A 19,753-nucleotide genomic window follows, 5' to 3' on the forward strand; every position below is an offset into this window, starting at 1 on the left:
ACTCATTCGCACAGACACACATAAAAACATGTAATGATGAATAAATAAAAGCATAAATACACATGTACATTATATATATATATATAAAAATAATAATACAAAAACAATAATAATTTACTGTGACATGGGCAGGGATTGAAGATTACCTATAGTTTGTGACAGCAAGATGAGGAGAGAGGAGGAGGAGGAGAAAGAGAACAAAGAAAGGGTTTGGTGTACTGTACTGGAATCTTTCACTGAAGCCTATATGAGAACATTTAAAAGGTATACAAAATACTGCAGTCAGCAGTGTTCTGTATAAAGCACATCAGTGTGTTGTTGCTGCTTTGAAAGAGTAATGCAGATGGTGCTTGTGTGTATCATTTGTTGCAAAAATGCCATTTTGAAAAAGGATTATGTTCTGATTTCAGAGTTTAATTATGACATAACAGTGATGTGTCTCATTTAAGTTTGACACAATAACCCAAATTCTGCAACAAGTGTGTCAGTAGTCGTAAAAGGATTACAGCATCCATGTACAGTACAATCATCTACTAGAACAGGGGTGTTCAAACTGTTGGGCCCTTGGGGGCAGAGAGTTTCTGCTGTTTTTGTCCATTTACATACATATTTTGATTTACATTATTTCATTATGTGTTGAAATTGTGTCCATGTGCATGTGCAGGTGTGTGTGCATGTTCCGGTGTGCAAGTAATGTGGATAATGTTTTTTTTCCACTCTGTGTATGTGTGTAAGTGTGTAGGCGTTGAACTATGCTACGTTATTTGTTTGGATATTTGTTTGGGTATTTTTGGGGTATTATTTAGGTTATTGGGTATTTCTGGGACATTTTGGTTATTTATTTGGACATTTGTGAGGGTATTTGTCTGACCCTTGGATACGTGTGTGCAACAAAATTGGAATGAAATTGTGTAGTTGGGCACTTCCTCTATATGACCTTTACACTGCACTTTTTTGTTTCTCTTATCCCTGCTTACTGATGGATTATTTTGAAAAAGTTTCTCATTATTTTGAGTTTTTAACATTTTTTAAATGAGTTTCCATATATTTTGTTGTAAACAAACTCACACACAGCCAAATAAGACACAACATTTGGAGTTAAACATCTCATAATAAAAAAGCAAACAGCCCCTTTTATAAAATGGCGTTGTTGTTGCTTTAAACGAACACTGCTGTGTTGTTTTTGCCATTGCAGGTGTATACAACAGCAAACACAGAAAAGTAGAATTAGAAAACAGTGATCAATACAATAGGTTAATGTACACCCATGGAAAAAAAAGTAATCAGAATCAGAAATACTTTATTGCTTCCCAGGGGGACATTTTTTAGTAAGAAGATGATGGGAGCAACTGTAACATGCATGTGCATTGTGCACTATATGAGACAGTAATGACAGAACAATTACAGTGCAATGGTAAATAACAATAGTATTGTAATGGATTGTAAGCATTGGGGTGCGTGATGGCCTCAGCAGCAGCCACACACTGAGGAAAGCACATGGTAACCCTTTCATTTGTTTGATTATCTTTAGGTTTCAAACATTACATACAATTCACAATAAATAACTGGACAGATTTTGGATTCATAATACATTTTTATTATCCATTTCCACACAGTAGGTTATTTTTTTGGGTTCACACTATGGTTAACTTTCTTTGTCAATTTTGGGTAGTATTATTAGGTCCATTAATATAGGTTATTTTTCATTGCATTAATTTCTTTGAGTTACCAGTTCCTGGGTGTTGCTGCTGTAGGTGTCCCGTGGCTGACCAAGGAAGTGCCGGCTGAATGAGAGATGCTTACTGTAAAAGGGGTTGGGCAGATAATTGGACTGCACCATGTTAGCCTGCATCATGGGGAGAGGCAGTGGTTGCTCCTTGTTTGAGTTTTGTTATTTCTTTGATAATTATGCTTTTTGATATTGGCATTTTAGTAGTTTTCCTTAGTTAATATTAGGCTGCGTTACCTCTGACTCCTCATGCCTGCCAGCTCGGCCGCTTACAGGGTGGATGGTTTATTGGGTCTACTGTTGCAGTCTGGCTACATCACAAGCAATTAAAAACCAGTCCCGGACCAGAGCAGTGCAGTGGAAGCTACAGTAACATCACAGATAGCAAACAATTTCCCCCTAGGGGATCAATAAAGTATATCTTCTTCTTCTTCTAGGCACACAGTTAGTCTTATTGAAATCCATATGCATAACCACTGTACTTACACACACTCACAGTCCTATCCATATACATCTCTCCCAACACATACATAATTTAACTTCCCCCCTCTAGCTGGAGTTAGGCTGTTACGCTTTCCATGAAAATGACACTTTTTAACCTCTCCCTCCACTGTTGGACGGTAGGTGGCTAAACATTTCTTTTGCTGCTTAATGCTTTGTTCTAAGCATTCACTTTTAGTGTAAAAGACACTGAAGACACTACACTGGCTGTCTGTATCTTTTACAATTTATTTTATAGTTATTTTACTTGTTTATAAAGCTTTAAATGACCTTGTTCCTCCATACATCACACATTTTATATTCCAGTCAGATCACTGAGACCTCCACTACTTTTCTCTTAAATGTTCCTTATGTCTGGCTTTGACTTTGGAGTAATGTTATAGTCTTATGTTTTAGGTTCTAATCTTTGGTTTTACATTATTTGTCTCCCTGATTTTATAGAATTTTTTTATTTATTTTATTTTGACAATGTTTTTATTGTATTATTTGGATTTTTTATTTTTTTTTGTCTTGCAGTTTTATTTATGGTTGTTAATTTAGTTCTTATGTGTTGTTTTAATTTGCTATGTGAAGCACTTTGGGCTGCATGCTTGTGCTGTATAAATACATTTGAATTGAGTAATTAGAAATGGCGTGTGATGCATGGTATCGCCTGTAGAGGTCGGACAGTGTGCCGGAAACTGTTAAGAATCAGCAGCAGAAGAAGAAGAGAGAGGAAGTGGACTTGCTTTATGTTCTGGGTTCTACACTCATGTGTTGAGCTGTTTTTCTGGAGCCAGAGAGCGGGTTGAATTTATTTTTTAGTTTATGTTTTCTTCGGGAAGTCCGAACAAACGTGAAAATGGAAGGTGAGTTTAATTATCGAAGAGGAACCGTAAAGTTTGGGTACAACAAAACAACGGTTTGTCCCTCTGTCTACAGCGTGGTAACGTTAACCGGTTTAAAAACGTTCGCAGCCCAGACCCTTTTCACAGCAGCTGGTTTGACATTAAATATTAGGGTAAAACAGGTGTTTCCATTGATACTAAGGTTCAGGTTCAGGTTCAGGTTAAGGTTCTGTTCCATTTAGTGTAACAGAGCCTTTCCAGTGAGCCAACATGAACGATAGCAGCACCCTGACTGTCTGCTATGCAAATACTATAACGTTAGGTTAGAGCTGCAGTATGCCACTTCACTATATTCAAGATTCAAGAGGTTTATTATCATATGTACAGTAAGAAACAGTGGTTTGAACGTACAATGAAAATCTTATTTTGCCCGACTCCCTGAGGTAAGTACCAGAGTAAGAATATAAAAATTAAAAATATATATAACATATAACTTACAACTTAAAGTGCAGAACATAACATCTGTACAGTAAAACAAGAAAAAAAGAATAACAGTGACAGTAGAACATGAGACTGATAAGTGTGAAACAATCAGGTTCCTCTGGCTCCTCCTAAGGTGCTCCTAATTATGTAAAAATCCACCCCGGCCTGAAATGAAAACAACCAATCAGAGTGGTGAATATCCAGACCAAAGCATCAAAAACCTTTCGCCTGAACTTCGTAATCGGCAACAACTTCTTGCCAAAACACAACGCACATTTGACATTTTTGTTCAGAATGAAATCACTTGGAGATCCTTCTATTCAGAATGCAACATTTCTGACCAAACCTGACCATCAATCAACTATCTTTCTCAGCTCTGATTGGGTGTCTCATCGATGCAGTGGATCTAAAAATGCCATTAGGACACTAGAGAGCCAGAGATTGTTTCACAGATTATCTGTCTCATGTTCTACTGTCAGGATATAGTGAAAGATTCAACAAATATGACAAACAGTTATTTTTATAAAAGTTACCTACTGCAGCTTTAAGTATCAACTCTACAAGGCTATTGAGGAGTTCTCCCCCAACTGACTAAAAAACTGATTAGCTTCTTTTCTTAAAGACAGTTTAAAGTTGTCAAATATTAAATACACACTGGACCTTTGAACTAACTTTAACAAAAGCAGTAAAGGTTCAGCTGTACAAGAACTTTGCTTAAATAAAACTTGGCAACATTTTTATTGAAATCAGATACTATCTGATTAAAGAATGAGTAAATGATTAGGAAACTGAGCGGACATTTGATGGCAGCTTTCTGGATGTGACAGATTTTGATACTCAACAGACACATTTCAGTAGAACGTTGAACATTGACAGTCGATACCTAGCTCCCCACAGAAAAAGACTGTCTGGAAAAGAGAGTCCCCTAAAGCATCACAGTGCTCATCAGCCAGTGTCAGAGTGAACTCTCATACTCTAAATACTTTAAATTTGGTTCCCCCTAGGATATACTCTAAATGCACATACTATATGATCCATGAGTCAGTAGTATGACATTTTTTTAAAAAATCCAATCATCTGAATTTTAGGCCTTAAAATATCTTAAATTTGATTGGATTAATAAAGTTAACATGATTTTTGTAGCATTTTTCAGCCTCAGGAAAAATATGTATTGATCTTGCTGTAACAACTACAAAAGTGAACAATATTGATCCAATACTGATATTTCTTCATATCCCTTTATATTGTTTTCACTAGTATGGATGTGAAATATGTCTTAAATTGCCTTCAAAATGGTCTAACCCGTAGAAACCCTGTCACAGAAGATACATGTAATGCTTACAAAACCTCTCTTATGTAAGTTGAGGAAAGGTTACCACAGTACAAGTGGGATCCTCATTCATTACAAGGAAGTTGCTACCTTCCATAAGAAAGAAGGAACAAACTCTTTATTCTGTGAATCTTTAAACACCTGGATGCATAAAACTTTTTGCGCAACTCTTTTCCTCATGCACTGGCACCTGACATTTTGACATTTAGGTCATGCTCAATTTCCTGTGTACTTTTCCTTCAATTGCTTATCCTAAAACTTCAGCAGAATAAAGTGGAAGGTGGAACAGTGGAGCATTTTGTGCTTAGGTGCTCGATCAAACAACATGAAAACACGTTAGCCGAAGCAAGCAATTCTGACGATGAATTGATAGTATAAAACATTTATCAGCAGATTTTCTCCTCGTTACAGCTTTCTCCAATGAATATCTTTGGGTTTTACACTGTCAAACAAAATAAATTAAAAAAATTATTTAAAGTAATTAATCAAGATGGCACTTTTGGATCTGTGAACTTGTGAATGGGATTTTTATTATTTTCTGTCATCCACAGTTAATCAGTTAATATGAAAAAAATAATAGACTAATCAAAAATGAAGATAATTGTTAGTTGCAGCTAAAATTTACTTCCTGTAATGTAGCAATAAGATAGAAGTTATTTATGAAGCTATAAACCTTTTTATGTGGCTCTGTGGATGGCTGGTCTACATTGGTCCAATGACCCCTCCTGCATTCCGGTCCTCTGCCTCAGTTAGCTGATCCGCTTTTGTCTATGTCCTTTCAACAGAAGCACTTGTCCGAGCCAGGATTCCTCGAGACCTGGAGAAGGTTCTTGGTGTTGAGGTGAGCAGATATTACTCAGTGGACTGTAACGTATGTAAAGTGATATGCGATCCAGAGCTGAAACAATTAGACAATCAATATATTAGTCAACAGCACAAAAAATCTATTACTATTTTGATTATCAGTTCATTCGAATCATTTTCCTTCGATGAGTAAATGATTAACGGTATTTAATTCTGTAAATGGAACATCAGGGTTTTGGACTCTGGTCAGATATGACAGTCATAACAGGCATTTTTCACTATTTTCTGACATTTTATAGACAAAACAGTTGATCAATTCATTTAAAATTATCAGCACACTATCAATAATAAAAGTAATAGTTAGTTGGAGCCCTAATGATATCATACAGATTGTGTCTATATATTAGAGCTGTGGTTCCCAACCTTTCTATCCATTTCATGGATATATTTCATATTATATTTAATCCATAACAACAGTAGAGAACAACTGATGAACTGTACAATGGACAGTGAACACTAACTGAAAGAAGTTTGTGTAAAACCAGAGATTTGGATGAAATTTAAGCATATTCTTTTCTGTGAATGTTGTTGAGATTTCCTGATATTTTTAGGAACTTTTTAGGCAATTCAACATTATCTTATTCAGGGTATGAATAAAAAACATATTAATTTATTTGATCGGCAATCGGATACTACAGTAGGCTATCACTACTGTACAGACTAGACTCTAATCTCTGTAAATGTCCTCTGTGTTCTTCCCTCATCTCCAGTCTCAGACCAGCTTTAAAGCGGAGGCATTCACCCAGGTGTTCCTGAAAAACAGCATTCAGCATCACGCACGGTACGATGTGAAGGCCATGTTGACTCACAAGGCTGTGATACTGGGCTACAGCAGGCCAAAGAAGGACAAGTCAAAGAGGAACAGCAAGAAAGCCAAAGGACTGAACGCTCGGCAGAAGAGGGCAATGAAGATCTTCCAGATCAAGCCAGAGCACCAGAGGTTCGGTCAGGAGTCTGAGGACAGGACAGTTGTCGTGCTCCATGTGGAAAAAAATAAACCTTGTTGCCAAACATCCTTTTCAGAATCGACTGTAACACAGTCCCCATTTACCCTCTGTGTTTATCATTATCCTTGTAGATACGAGCTTTTCCTGCCTCTGCATGAACTCTGGACACAGTACATCACTGACCTGTGCAATGGATTGAAACCAGAAGGGTAAAACAGTTTGGAGTGCCACACATATGAACCCTGACATCCCTAATTCATTGCTCATCTGAAGCAATTTCAGAAGTCCTTATTACTTTTACTGTATGTCTCATATGTTGTGTTGTGATTTTACAGCAGTCCACAGTTTGTACAGCAGAAGCTTCTGAAGGCAGACTTCCATGGTGCCATCATCACAGGTAGATTTTTTTAGTTTTCTCCAAAATGAAAATTAGAAACGCCCCTAAAAATGCAATTCATTAGGACAGAAGAACATTATTAAGTTGAATTACCAGATTTAATTCAAAGTTGAAGGCATGTGACCATGGTGTAGTTTGTTTATAGCCTAATGTTTAGGGCTGTAATGAACCAAAGAAAATCTTGGTCAACTGAAACTCTACCTGCTCTTTAACCAGTCTATTGGTCGATGTGAAAACCGTGTGGTCTCTACCTGCTAGCTGCTGGGTGCTAATCAGAGTTATACAGTATTGGCAAGAAAATGGATTCCAGTACGCAAAACCAGAATGGGCTTGAGCCCTACCTACTTTTGAACATAAAATATGTAAAAAATAAAAAAAAATAAAGAAAAATTCCCTTTTAAGTATACTGTCTATGGTGGTAACATATATCACACTGTGCACAGCCTATGAGAAAGGAATAAATTCTGCTATCTAAAAATGTATTGGCTAATTGTGTCATGTAATCGATGTATGTGTAAATCAAATCCCATTCAAGTGCTGATGACCTGGCGCTGCCCTTCTCCTGAAAATTAAACTCTGAAAAATAACAGATTTTTAACAGTGATACTGCGGTGCTGATGGACCCGTCCAACTGTCCCTCAGTATTACAAGATTAGTCCAGAATCCCCCAGCCCCAGGCAGTTGACAAAAAATTATGAACACTAATACAACATAAAACATGGCAAAACTTAGAGCTTCCAAGTTTGAAGTCGTGTAATGGAGAGCCAATAACGTCTGTCACTGGGTTGGAAAAGTCATTACGAGCCTGTTATTAGCAGTAGTCCGTAGTGAAGTGCACTAAGCAGAAACCAGAACGATGCTAATTTCCACGTTGGCCTACAAAAATACATCAGGATCATATTGATGAGGAAGAGAGCGGTAAATACAATAACTGTACAGCCTGGTTGAAATATGCCAAGACTGTGAGCTAAATACAGTGTTAATGTGGTATGTGACCTACTGAATGGTGTATCATGTTGATCGCTGTCACATGTGCTTTATTATGAAATCCTAGAAGTACCTGTTAGTATATAAATACTTGATGACCAGCTTACCGTAACAAAGTTTTTTGTTTTTTTTAAAACAACATTCAGATTTTTGATATGAGTTGAATGACACTCCTTACTGATAGACCATTATCTGGATGCATTTCTATGACTGCAGGTGCAGCGACGACCGTGTCGTACTTTCATACAGTGTTTGTTTTCTTTTCTCTCTCACAGTGGTCCGGTCTAAGTGTCCATCATATGTGGGGACTACAGGAATTCTCGTCCAAGAGTTCAAACATGTCTTCAAAATCATCACCAAAGAGGATAAACTGAAAGGTTAGATAGAAACTCACCTACAGCTCATCATGTTTTAACATAACTGGGTTACTATTGTCCCAATTAAAGATTTTGAAAAAGTAATTACAAGAAAACAGTACCAATTTATTGAACCTGAATTTTTTTCGTACATTTGTAAATAGATTCATAACAGTAGACCTTTTTTACAGCACATATTTTGGCTTCTCGTAGCAGGATTCCATTTAGGTGAGCTAGTTCTGGGTCTTGGTATTGTACAGGCTGGCTCACTATCATGGCTTACTGGAAACACTTGTTGCATTTGAGCCAAAATTTGTGTAGGCCACCTGAGCTTTTCCTGCTATGACAAAATGTCTGCCGTGAAGGTTCTGTTTCTGGACTGGTTGCACAGCAGACATTTTGACTCGTCTAAGCCATAAAAACACAGGTGGACTTAACACTTACAATGGCTCAGTTCTGTTAAGTACCCCAGTGACAGTGAACCAATACAAGAGCAGGACTTCCCCTAAGTGGTTTGCAGCTAATACACCTGTGTGTTTCCTGCTGTGACAAATATCAAATATCTGCTGTGCAAACAGATCAGTTTGATTATTTTACTTAAATTTAACATAATATATAATGATATCCCAAAAATATAATTGACCCTTCCTAAGTCCCGCCCCTTTTGCTTTGTGCTCCAATAACAGTTAAGCAAGCCTCAGAAGAACCTCGGTAAACTCCTTCCCTGTACTTGGATATGCTATGTGCTTGGCTCATCTAAAGTCACAGCTATTGTTAGCAAACTCTATTGAACTAGCTAGCTAATTTACAGTAAATCAAAAGTGTGTCACAAAGAGGGAGAGCACACCGTCTGTGAATAGTTAACTCAGTTTAATTAAGTAAATCAAAAATAATCAATACAGTTTAATATGTCTGTCAGCAAAGTATGTCTGCAATGTATGTGTGAGTGAAAGGTGAGGTGTATATGTATGAATGTAAAACCCAGAACACAAACAAAAACCAGTAGTTCAGTCAGCAAAGACTGAGAAAGCCTTTCAGGTCAAAGCTGTGATATTTAATGTATTTTCTTAATACAAAACTAACTGACATTAAGGAAATCGTCTCTGGTATTGGCATGACTGATTTTTAATTAAGGCTGATAGATTAACTTTCAGAATTCGTTTTTAAAAGCACATGGTATGAAGTTAAAGCAATTTCAATCATTTAACATGAAAACTGGACACCATATCAGAATTATGTCACAATACAATATTGTGCTGCTGCAACCAAATTATAGTGAAACCTTCCGGTCTTGGACAGTGTCTAACTAAGCACTAGTTTGATTGGTATTGTTAGTGGTTCACACGTTTTAACATTTGTTCCCCTATTTTTTTTCCCCCTCATCCTCCACTTGTTGTTGGACAGTGATCCCCAAGAGGAACAGTGTGTTTGCAGTGGAGATCAACGGCTTTGTCTCCCACATCTACGGCAGCAAGTTTGAGCAGCGAGCCAGTGAACGCTCTGCTAAGAAGTTTAAAGTTAGAGGAACCATTGACTTGTAATGGCACTGAGGGTCACTACAGGATGCAGTGTTCCTCAACAAGAGAGACATTACATATTCAGACCTCCACTGCCCTCTATTGGCAGTCAGAAGGAACTGCAACAAAGACAAATGCATTCTGCTCTGTTACCATATCCTAAGAGATCCTAAAACCAACAGGAACCAATCTTTCTCACTCAAGATCAGTTTACCTGTCATAGTGTGTACTAAACAGCCAGTGAAAACGGTTGTATAATGTTCTCTGTGTTTGGATGGGTGTCAAGTCAGAGAAAGTAACTGATCAGGTTTTTTTTTTGCCCTTATCCCAAGTCTTAATACATTTAGAATTTAAAAATCAGCCAGATGGAGAAAATGTCTGCTGTCATACAGCAGTATCTGCTGTGTTTTAGTAATTATTTTAGCTACTTTTCTGTTTTATTATGTATTACACAGTAGAAGACAAAGCAAAAAAATGTCTTTCTTCCTTTGTCATTAGGAAACATGCAAGACTTTCTTGTTCCTTTTTGTAACAGAAAATGTGAAACGTGGTGGTCTGTAAGCTGTTTGTGTTCTTTTTTGAAATCCGTCACCTGGTCCTGGCATGTCTGAGCATGTGAGTTCCCCAGAGTGCCTTGCATAATTCACTTGGTTAGAGGAGTTGTCTTACTACCGGTATGTTATCACACTGCAGACTTTTTCTTTTGTCTTGGACAGACCCAAACACTTGGCTTCCACAGGGTTCAATTCGGGTTTATTAGAGAGGCATGCATGCAGAGGTTTGAGACTGCAGATTCCAGACTTTCAGGTTTGTATCTGTTCCACAAATGTACAGGCATGCTCTGTCTAACGCTGTCTGCACATAACACTTTCTTACTCTCATAATGAGAACGCATAGTTAATTATAGTCTACGATTCCATGAGTACCTGATTCACATTTGAGATGCATCCCTGAATGCAGCTGCCACAAAATGGCTCACACTAGTTTAGCTTTGCAGAAATGCATTTTAATTTTCACTAACCCAAGTATTGTTTTAGCATTCTGTACAATGCTGACTAATGCCCTGACCAAGCTACAGGTCTTTTTCACAGCAGTAATGTAATGTGTCAGTAGGGAGAGCACAAGTGTTAATCAGGGTGGCAGGTGTCCAACTTTGTGTGGGACTGCACAACATCTTTATTTATTGTCCCACATTTTGATTGGCAGTAGTTTACAAAAGTCACTGTAGGATAGGTGCTTTTCTAATCATTTTTTTTCAAGTGGCTGTGAAGAAAGCAGGGGCTGTGTCTGATGTCAAACAGCACATTTGGATAAAGTGCAATATAACCTGTCACCGTCTTTGTTACTCTGTGTCCATCAGATAATACTGCACCACAACAAAGCTATGCAGACTTAAGTGGAATATGATGGTAACTACTACAAATAGGGATAGGGATATCAGCTCCAACAGAGATTGGGGAATAAGTGGGCAAAGTTATTGAGTTAGCGTGGGAGTTGGTATAGTTGCATTAAAGGCCTAACCTGTAACCTGGATAGTGTATTGTTTGCTACTGAATCACCAGAGGGCAAAGCACACAGATATTATGAGCTTAAGGGGAAGAATAGAAATGTTTATTTTATGGATGTCCCGATCCAATTAAGGCATTTTAACTGCTCGGTATTGGCTATGATTATCTGTATTGAGCTTTATATTGATATTTATTATCTAAAACAATACAATACGGCAGACCAAAGTGGAGCCTCTGTGTGTTGTTTGCCGACTGCTGAGGATAAAGTGAAGGGGGTTAGCCCTGGAGGAAACTCTCCCCTGTGCTTCCCGACTACGGTCTGGGAGCAGGACAGGAAAGGTTAACAATGTCCCACATTGTCCAACACAAACATAGTCTTTGTCCCACATTTAGTTTGTTGGCTTTTCGTAAGTCAAAATTTAATTTGAAATCAGGAACTGTGAGTAAATACGATCATGACATTGTGACAGCTTTTAGCGCATGACAGATTTTCACATTTAAAGGACCAGTGTGTAGGATTTAGTGACATCCAACATTGAAATTGGAAATTGCAACTAACTGAACACTCCTCACATCTGTATTTGACGACCTGTGAATGAGCATGAGCTGTGAAGTGTCTAAAACTAGTGTTTGGTTTGTCCATTCTGGGCTACTGTAGAAACATGGCAGAGTCCAGATTCTTATTTTCAGGTGATTATACACTATTGAAAACATACCTATGAATATTATATTAAAGATCCTTTTAAGTATTACAGACTGGACCTTTAAGCCTTTACAGAAAAGTATTGATATTTAATACTCTGCCCATAAAAAGTAAATTTTAGAATTCAGGGGGCCAAAAATGGCTAACATACATGCTAATATGGGTGATAATGGCAACCTCAGAAACACCAGATTTGCTATACAGTGAGCTAAATTTTATATCTTAATTTAGTTCCAAAATTAGTGCAAAATCAATTTATTCATTCTTAAAGGTAAGGAGGGAAAAAATTCCAAAGCTCTTCTACCTGCTCACTGGTGTCTCCCTTGTTCTTGCCATGCACTTTTTACCGTAACCCTGTTGATCTAGATAGGCATGGGCTTCACCTGTTTGTGCTCAATTGGCACAGCCAGTAACTGGAAGGAAGATCACTGAATATACTTTCATCAAAGCAGCAGAATTTCCAGAGGAATGACAAATGTATTGGCAGCATGCAGCAGTCTGACAACTGTTATTTTTTCACTCCAGCTGCTAGAGCTGCTCGACAGGTCTTACAATACTTCATCTGTTTACGAAACGTGAGCTCTCGTCAGGACAGTTTTACTGTATTCATAGTTTCTGGTCACAGCGGATTTCACTCCAACAGGCCTGAACAAAAACAACCAATCAGTGCAGTGAATGATAAAAAGACGCTTTGGATTGGAGGCTTAAAGATAGTTTATTGTTGAGTCTCATTCATTTTACTACTTTGCACTTCTGGTTGATGCTAACTGCATTTCGTTGTTTTGAACCTGTGCTTGCAATGACAATAAAGTTGAATTGAATCAAATCAAATCTAATTGGTTGTTTTCATCCAGGCCCGTGGATTCTTGTAAATACCATTAGGACCACTAAGAGGAGCCAGAGGTAGAATTTCAGACATGCACTCATATTCTACAAGACACTTTAAGGACTTTAATCTTCTGTATTGTTAGACAGGATCATCTCTTTGGAATAATCTACTTCCCTCACTACAATCAATATCTACATTATCTTTGTTAAAAAAAAAAACATCTCTTACATTTCTCTAATTAGCAAAGATTCACAACAATGAATCTCAATAAAATGTATATCATCTGGTGAACGTTATTATGGTAAAATATTGTACATTTCTATCAATTGGGTTTCAGCTGATTTAATGTATCTCTGTTTTTATCTTTTTAAAGTATGATAATATTTATAAAGGGGAGGTATCTTCATAAAATGGATATTGATAATGGAGTGCATGGTGAAATAATGGGAGCTGCAGGTTCCTTTGAATTCAGGTGTAGTCAAAAACATTAACTCATACAGATTCAGTCATTACACATGAATTATGTGTAAAATAAGTACCCAGCAGAAAGGACTGTTCCTTTTTACACAAGTATATTGTGTAACTTTCCTCCTTGTCTCTTTGAATTCAAACTTTGCTCCACCCCATTACTTTTCACAAGATGTTTTTGTCTTAAAGCAGAAGTTGCTTAGGAAAACCCCACTGCGTCACCAAGATCTATAAGAGCTGCTGGGCAAGCCTTGTCTAAGCAGAGAGAAAAGACAAACACATGACAAAGTCGTGGAACTACAAACAAAAAGACTGCTGCACTGAGAACAGGATTCTTGTTGACTTGTGAACTAGATACAAGGACACCATGGTGGACCAGCTAACCTTTGCCCAGGAGAACCGGGAGCGGATCCAGGCTGTTGAAAACTCATTCGGCGGGTCGGGGAAGCCCCTGTCCCAGCCGGGTCGGGTACTGATTGGAGAGGGCCGGCTGATGAAGCAGAGCCGCCGGGGGCCACAGCCTAAAGCCTTCTTCCTCTTCAACGATGTGCTGGTGTACGGCAGCATCATTCTCAACGGCCGCTGGCACAAAAGACAGCAGATAATCCCTCTAGGTGAGCTACTCATCTGCTTCTCCAGAACACCAAAACTCTTCTGAAGGAAGGAGATTACACTTTTATATTGTTCCATCGTTTTTCGGGTTGCTTTGACTTTTAAAAGAGAACCTCAGATTCAGAGAGAAAAAAGCTAACAAGAATAAGAACAAAGAGAGTAAACAATCTGACAGAAACAGGTTTACACTGCAGGCAAGTTGGTTCAGTCCCTCCAGAGTTTCGCAGGCTTCTTTTGGGATTGTTGCAGCCTAAAATGGCTGATTTCACAGCAGCTTTTCTAAAAACTTGCAACTATGCATGTTGCAGTGTTTTTAGTTTAGCATTTCTTGCAATGAAATGGTGGGAGAAAGTTGCAATTTGTTTTTGTAGAATTTATTAAAAATCAAAGGCAACTTCTTCCAGTGACAATAAAATGGCAGTCTGGTGATGTATGGCTAAATTTTTTCTTACTTTTCTTCTGAATCTTTAAGTTTTAGAATTTGTTACTTGTTTAGGTGAAAAACGGTTACTAATTTTAACTGCAACTATTTAATTTTAAAGCACCCAAATAATGCAGAATCTTAAAAAAAATTGAAATGCAGAATTCTTTGTTTCTAAAACTTAAAAAGGTAAGTTACTTTTACAAAAGATTATAGGTTGGTAAAACTTTCTTTTAGTTTATTTAAAAACTTGACTTAAAACTTAAAGATTTAGAAAAGACAGTTGCCTTGAAATTAGTTTTCTCAACTGTGTTGCAAAGTTGCACACAGTTGCACAGAATTCACGGGATTGGTTGAATTTGTGGTAATTGTTGTGATTGCAACATCCTGGATTAGTTGTGTGGCTGTGGGCGGGGCCAGACACTGATTACATCTTCTGCTATAACTTGCAGCTATAGGCACTGCTCCAACACTAATAAATAAAAACATATGGTTACAATGACAAACTGTTAACATACCATTTATTCATCATTTCAGAGGACATCCAGCTGGAGGACTTGGAGGATGGTGTGAGAATGAGGAACCAATGGCTGATCCGCACACCACGCAAGTCTTTTTACGTGGCAGCCTCCTCGTATGAAGAGAAGCGAGCCTGGATTGAGCACATTGAAGACTGCCAGTCCCGACTGCTGGAAAGCAGTGGCCGCACGCTGGGGTCCAAATATGCTGTCACCTGGATTCCGGACCAGGCCTCCGCTGTCTGCATGCGCTGCTCCAACAAGTTCACTGTGACCCAGCGTCGTCACCACTGCCGGAAATGTGGCTTCGTGGTCTGCGGTGCGTGCTCCAAGAAGCGGGCGCTGATCGGACACATTCACCCGACCAAGGGTTTGAGGGTCTGCAAAGTGTGTCACTCCAGTCTTTCGAGGAGGGAGTCAAAGGAAGAGGCCCAAGAGACGTCTCGCGTAAGGGGAGACAGCACCGGGAAGACGGGCTCAGATGAAGATGAAGTGGAGGGGCCCAGTGAGGAAGAGGAGGCAGAAGAGCAGATGGAGGACCATGACCCCAGCAGGTGGGTGGACTCCTGGTCCCCCTATGTCTACCTCAAACCAGAGCATGTGAGGCCCTAAACATAGGCACATTAGGAGTCCCTCAGAAATGACCTTTGGACTTTTATATGGACACAGTGATAATGCAGCTTTGCACAGTAGAAGCAAGTTAAACATAGCACAACAAGACAATAATGTAATGTAAAGTGTTTTGTACATTCTGTATTTATTGATGTGAATAGAAACACTATTGCTGTGAAGTCGTCACTTTATGATCTCTGAAGAAGTCTGTGTGTCCTCAGAGGATTTTTAGGTAGAACTCAATCTGCCTCAGTATATTTTTTATTTATTTATGTCAAACACGTGTATATGTCAGTGTTTTGTACATTTGGATTGAACATCTGCCTCACATCTGTCTTTAAAATGAACTATGGAAAATAAAACACTTAGAAAACAGATTAAAGATTTGTCTGTGATGATTGGACTGTTACTACCTCAGCTGAGAGGGTGGTTGAGTTTGTGTGCCTGTCTGTTCGTCTATCTGTCTGTCTATCAGGATATTTCAAGAACTACTAGACACATTTCTATGAAATAATAACAAGTACCAAGTGAAGCCTCTTAAATCATAATATGGATCATTTAAATGAATTAAAACCAAGCAAATAGGCTGATAAACACACAGTTTTATTTTATGACCTTTTTTAACATAAAATACACATATTTTCATCCCTGCAATCAGAGCACATTACTGTAATAATAAAGTGAGAATGAACATCACAACTGTGTGCTGCTGATTCTTATGAACTTAACATCATAACTGCATAAGAACACACAAAATAAGTAAGGCCTACAATACGGGCTGTTTTCACTCAACAGACGTTTATGGAAGCTTTTCTGTCAAAATAAAAGTCAGACATCAATAAGCTAAGCATTTTAAATAGGTTTTGTTTGTTTTTTTTGACCACACACTCCAAGACCCATCCAGAACAAGCCTGCGACCCACTTTTGTGACAGCATGCTCTACAATGCGTTGCCCTCTGTATATACAGATGGATGGCAAATAAAAATAAAAAAAAACATAAATGGTTTTTAACATGTTGCTCCAGTATCTCCCATAGGGGTTCAGTTTAGTTGAGATGTGTTGACTGTGCACATGTATAATATAATTCAGTCCCTTATATCTGATTGATGTGGTCATTGTGATCCTGGAAATACAGATTTTTTTGTCTCTGAAATTCTTAAAAGATTTTCTAAAGAAGAAAGGTAAAAAACTCTCTACAGTTATTTTCTACAGTGGGCAAATCAGTTGTAACTTTAGGGAGCCATTCAGTTTCTCTGAAACCTGTGAAAGATCAACATTTTTATGGACCAAGAAAGCGTATGCGACTGTCATGCGTGTTTGACCTTGTGTTTGATGGGGTGTGGAGGGCAGAGCTATCAGTGGTTATACTGGTGGTTCGTGTGTGTTATCATTGAGTTAGTCATTAACAGAGAAAGGGGTGTGGTGGTTCACAGTAGAATGGTGTGATGTTTTTAATAGAACAATATTACACAGACAAGGTCATTGTAAGAGACTTTCTGAGTCTGAGCTGGAAGTAAAAAGTCCCTAAAATGTGTAAACACACAGCATCGATCCTGCCTCCAGACACTGTTCGCAGCCCTGCATCCTCTCAGTGCTATGTAAGTGTTCCACACGGGCGACACTGAGAAAACCTGTTCAACTGGTTATTTCCACTGCGGGGAAGGCAGTGACAATGAGCCAGTGGGTTTGACTGTGGTCTCAAACCTGTTTGACTTACCTGCCTCCAGGCAAGCTGGCTGCAAGAAACAAGGAACAAGGAAACCTGTACAGGTGTACAGAGTAACCTGAGCAGATAGTGACAATGCAACAATGCAGACAAGGATTTGTATAAACATTCTATTTTAGGTGCTCTTTTTAAAGATATCCTATTGTGAAGCACTGACAACAGTAGAAAGTCCCTGGCTGAATCCTGCTGTATAAGGGAACCCGTTCTGTGTCTTGCAGCCACTCAAAGGCCTTTACCTACGGCCACATTCACCCTTTCACACAATGGTCACTCAGTTGGATGGCAAAAGTGTCCACGTTCGAAGCAGGAAACTAACTGGGTCTGTAACAATGACCAACTTTATAACAAACCTGACAGGAAGGAGGCAGGTTGGTTTATAATATGCTACAGCTCAGGTGCATTGTAATCTACCTTAAACTTTCAACTTAAATGTATTACAATGTGGGGAAAACATATTTCTCCACACCAACAGTCGGCTGTATCAAAGTGGGAGGTAGTCTCCCTAGCGCGGCTCCAAACTGTTTCTTTGAGCTGCTCTGATGAAGCCCATGAGACCAAAACATTAAAATATTTTTCTGACAATTAATTGGTGTGATTGAGATTAGTCAACTTTTTCCTGCAAATCTGTGTGTGCTAGCTTTTATGCCTTTGGGTGTTCACTCTGTGATGCACTGTGCGTTCTGACACCTCTCTGTTTATTTATGTCAGTTATGTCAAACAGCAGTTTAAGCCTATTTTGGCTCAAGTATTAGTATCTATGGGACCAAATAACATAATCATGATCCAATTTGGGAATTAAGGAAAACTAAGCAAGTAAACTAGAAGTTTTGAGGAGTGGCCTTTTTTAAGCTTTGTCTGAGCACACAGTCCCAGACTCTGATAACCCCTGGGCTATGTAATAGTTTGCTGCTAGTTCCAACTCTCCAAACTGTACTATCTGTACTCACACATACACATCCAGCTGCAGGCAGAGTGTGTGCACACTTACCTGCCTGACAGATGAGTACATTTACCCTGCAGGGATCCACACCTACTTGCACCCAAGTATAATGTGGCCTTTTGAATTTTAAAATAAAGATTTTAAATTAATTATAATAATAATGAAAAAATAGCCTTTTAGCAATTATTCACAAATGTTTCAAGGATTTGTCATTTACAACGCAGGGTTGTATAATGAAATTCAGATTATAGTTCCCTTTATGCTACTCTAAAGCAAAAACAATACATCTACACCGATCAGCCATAACATTGTGAGCACTGACAGGTGAAGTGAAAAACACTGATTATCTGGTTATCATGGCTTCTGTCAGTGGGGTGGGGATATATCGGCAGCAAACGTGCAACATTTTGGGTCCTCAAAGTTGATGTGTTAGAAGCAGGAAAAATGGGCAGTGTGAGATAGACCACTTTGACAAGGGCCACATTGTGATGGCTAGACGACTGGGCTCAGAGCATCTCCAAACCTTGCAGCCTCGTGGGGTGTTTCCTGGTCTGGCATGAGGTCAGCTACCTATCAAAGGCTCCAAGGAAAGGAAAAGGCAGTAAACCGAGACAGGGTCAATGGCCGCGGCCAGAGGCTCACTGATTGGCCAGGGGGTGGGGATCGAAGGCTTGGGCCCGTGACCCAGATGCCCTCATGATGTGATTGGCTGGATTTGGTGTATATAAATCATCACAGTAAAGTTTGATAATAAGTTATAAAAATGATAACAAATTTACTTTTGTAATGTGGTAACATTTATATATTAAATGAACAAGACAAAGATTTGCAATACAGTACAGTAATTAATTTTGTGTTTTGAGAATATGTTCATTTACTACTCTACTAAGAAAACATTTATTGCATCAACACTATTGAAAGCCATTTACATAATAAGTATGTGCACATTAATTACTAAGCTATATTTTGGGGCTGGATACTGTTATCTGTGCATAATTTACCAAGAGCATTTTAGCCAATTTGTATAATAGTAATTTCAGTTCTGAATACTGAATACTACACACTATGAACACAAAGTGAGCATTGGGGAAAGCGAGTTCTCACCTTAGCTTGAAACCACTCAGATTTCAGATAAACGAAGAAGGAACATGATGGAGTGCGTTAAGGTCTACGATTTTGAAAACCTCACATTTCAAAACTCGAGATACACGTTCTCTCTTTACCATTCAAGCTGCCTTTCTTAAGGAAATTAAGCTGGATGTCAGTCTGCCAAAAGGACAAATTATTTCCTTTATGGTTTTTTTTTCTTGTTTTGGGCCATTGCTTGGTTGTTGCGTTTGGATGGAATTGGAATTAAAAAAGGCTGGGGACGCTGAGTCATTATATATACATTTCCTGGGATATCTGTCTTCAGTGCTTAGTAACTTAACTTGCCCACTATTATTGAAACCACATATGGGTAGGCTATTCAGGCTAA

At 38.5% G+C, this 19,753-nt stretch overlaps 2 protein-coding genes across 2 annotated transcripts; both read left to right on the forward strand.

The window, feature by feature from the left end:
- The first annotated feature begins 2,916 nt into the window (after positions 1-2,916).
- pop4 (POP4 homolog, ribonuclease P/MRP subunit) lies at positions 2,917-11,271 on the forward strand. Its single transcript, XM_035651926.1, has 7 exons — positions 2,917-3,078; positions 5,656-5,711; positions 6,445-6,674; positions 6,813-6,890; positions 7,017-7,078; positions 8,341-8,442; positions 9,826-11,271. Exons 1-7 carry the CDS (start codon positions 3,072-3,074, stop codon positions 9,960-9,962), a joined length of 672 nt encoding a protein of 223 aa, XP_035507819.1. The 5' UTR covers positions 2,917-3,071; the 3' UTR covers positions 9,963-11,271.
- Positions 11,272-11,823: 552 nt separating this feature from the next.
- On the forward strand, positions 11,824-15,977 carry plekhf1 (pleckstrin homology domain containing, family F (with FYVE domain) member 1). Its single transcript, XM_035651923.1, has 2 exons — positions 11,824-14,060; positions 15,017-15,977. The coding sequence occupies exons 1-2, from the start codon at positions 13,814-13,816 to the stop codon at positions 15,607-15,609; spliced, it is 840 nt and encodes a 279-aa protein (XP_035507816.1). The 5' UTR covers positions 11,824-13,813; the 3' UTR covers positions 15,610-15,977.
- The last annotated feature ends 3,776 nt before the right edge of the window (positions 15,978-19,753 follow it).

The sequence above is a fragment of the Morone saxatilis genome, unplaced genomic scaffold (genome assembly GCF_004916995.1).
Source record: "Morone saxatilis isolate NCDOM2014 unplaced genomic scaffold, NCSU_SB_2.0 Contig11, whole genome shotgun sequence".
Taxonomy (NCBI): Eukaryota; Metazoa; Chordata; class Actinopteri; family Moronidae; genus Morone; species Morone saxatilis.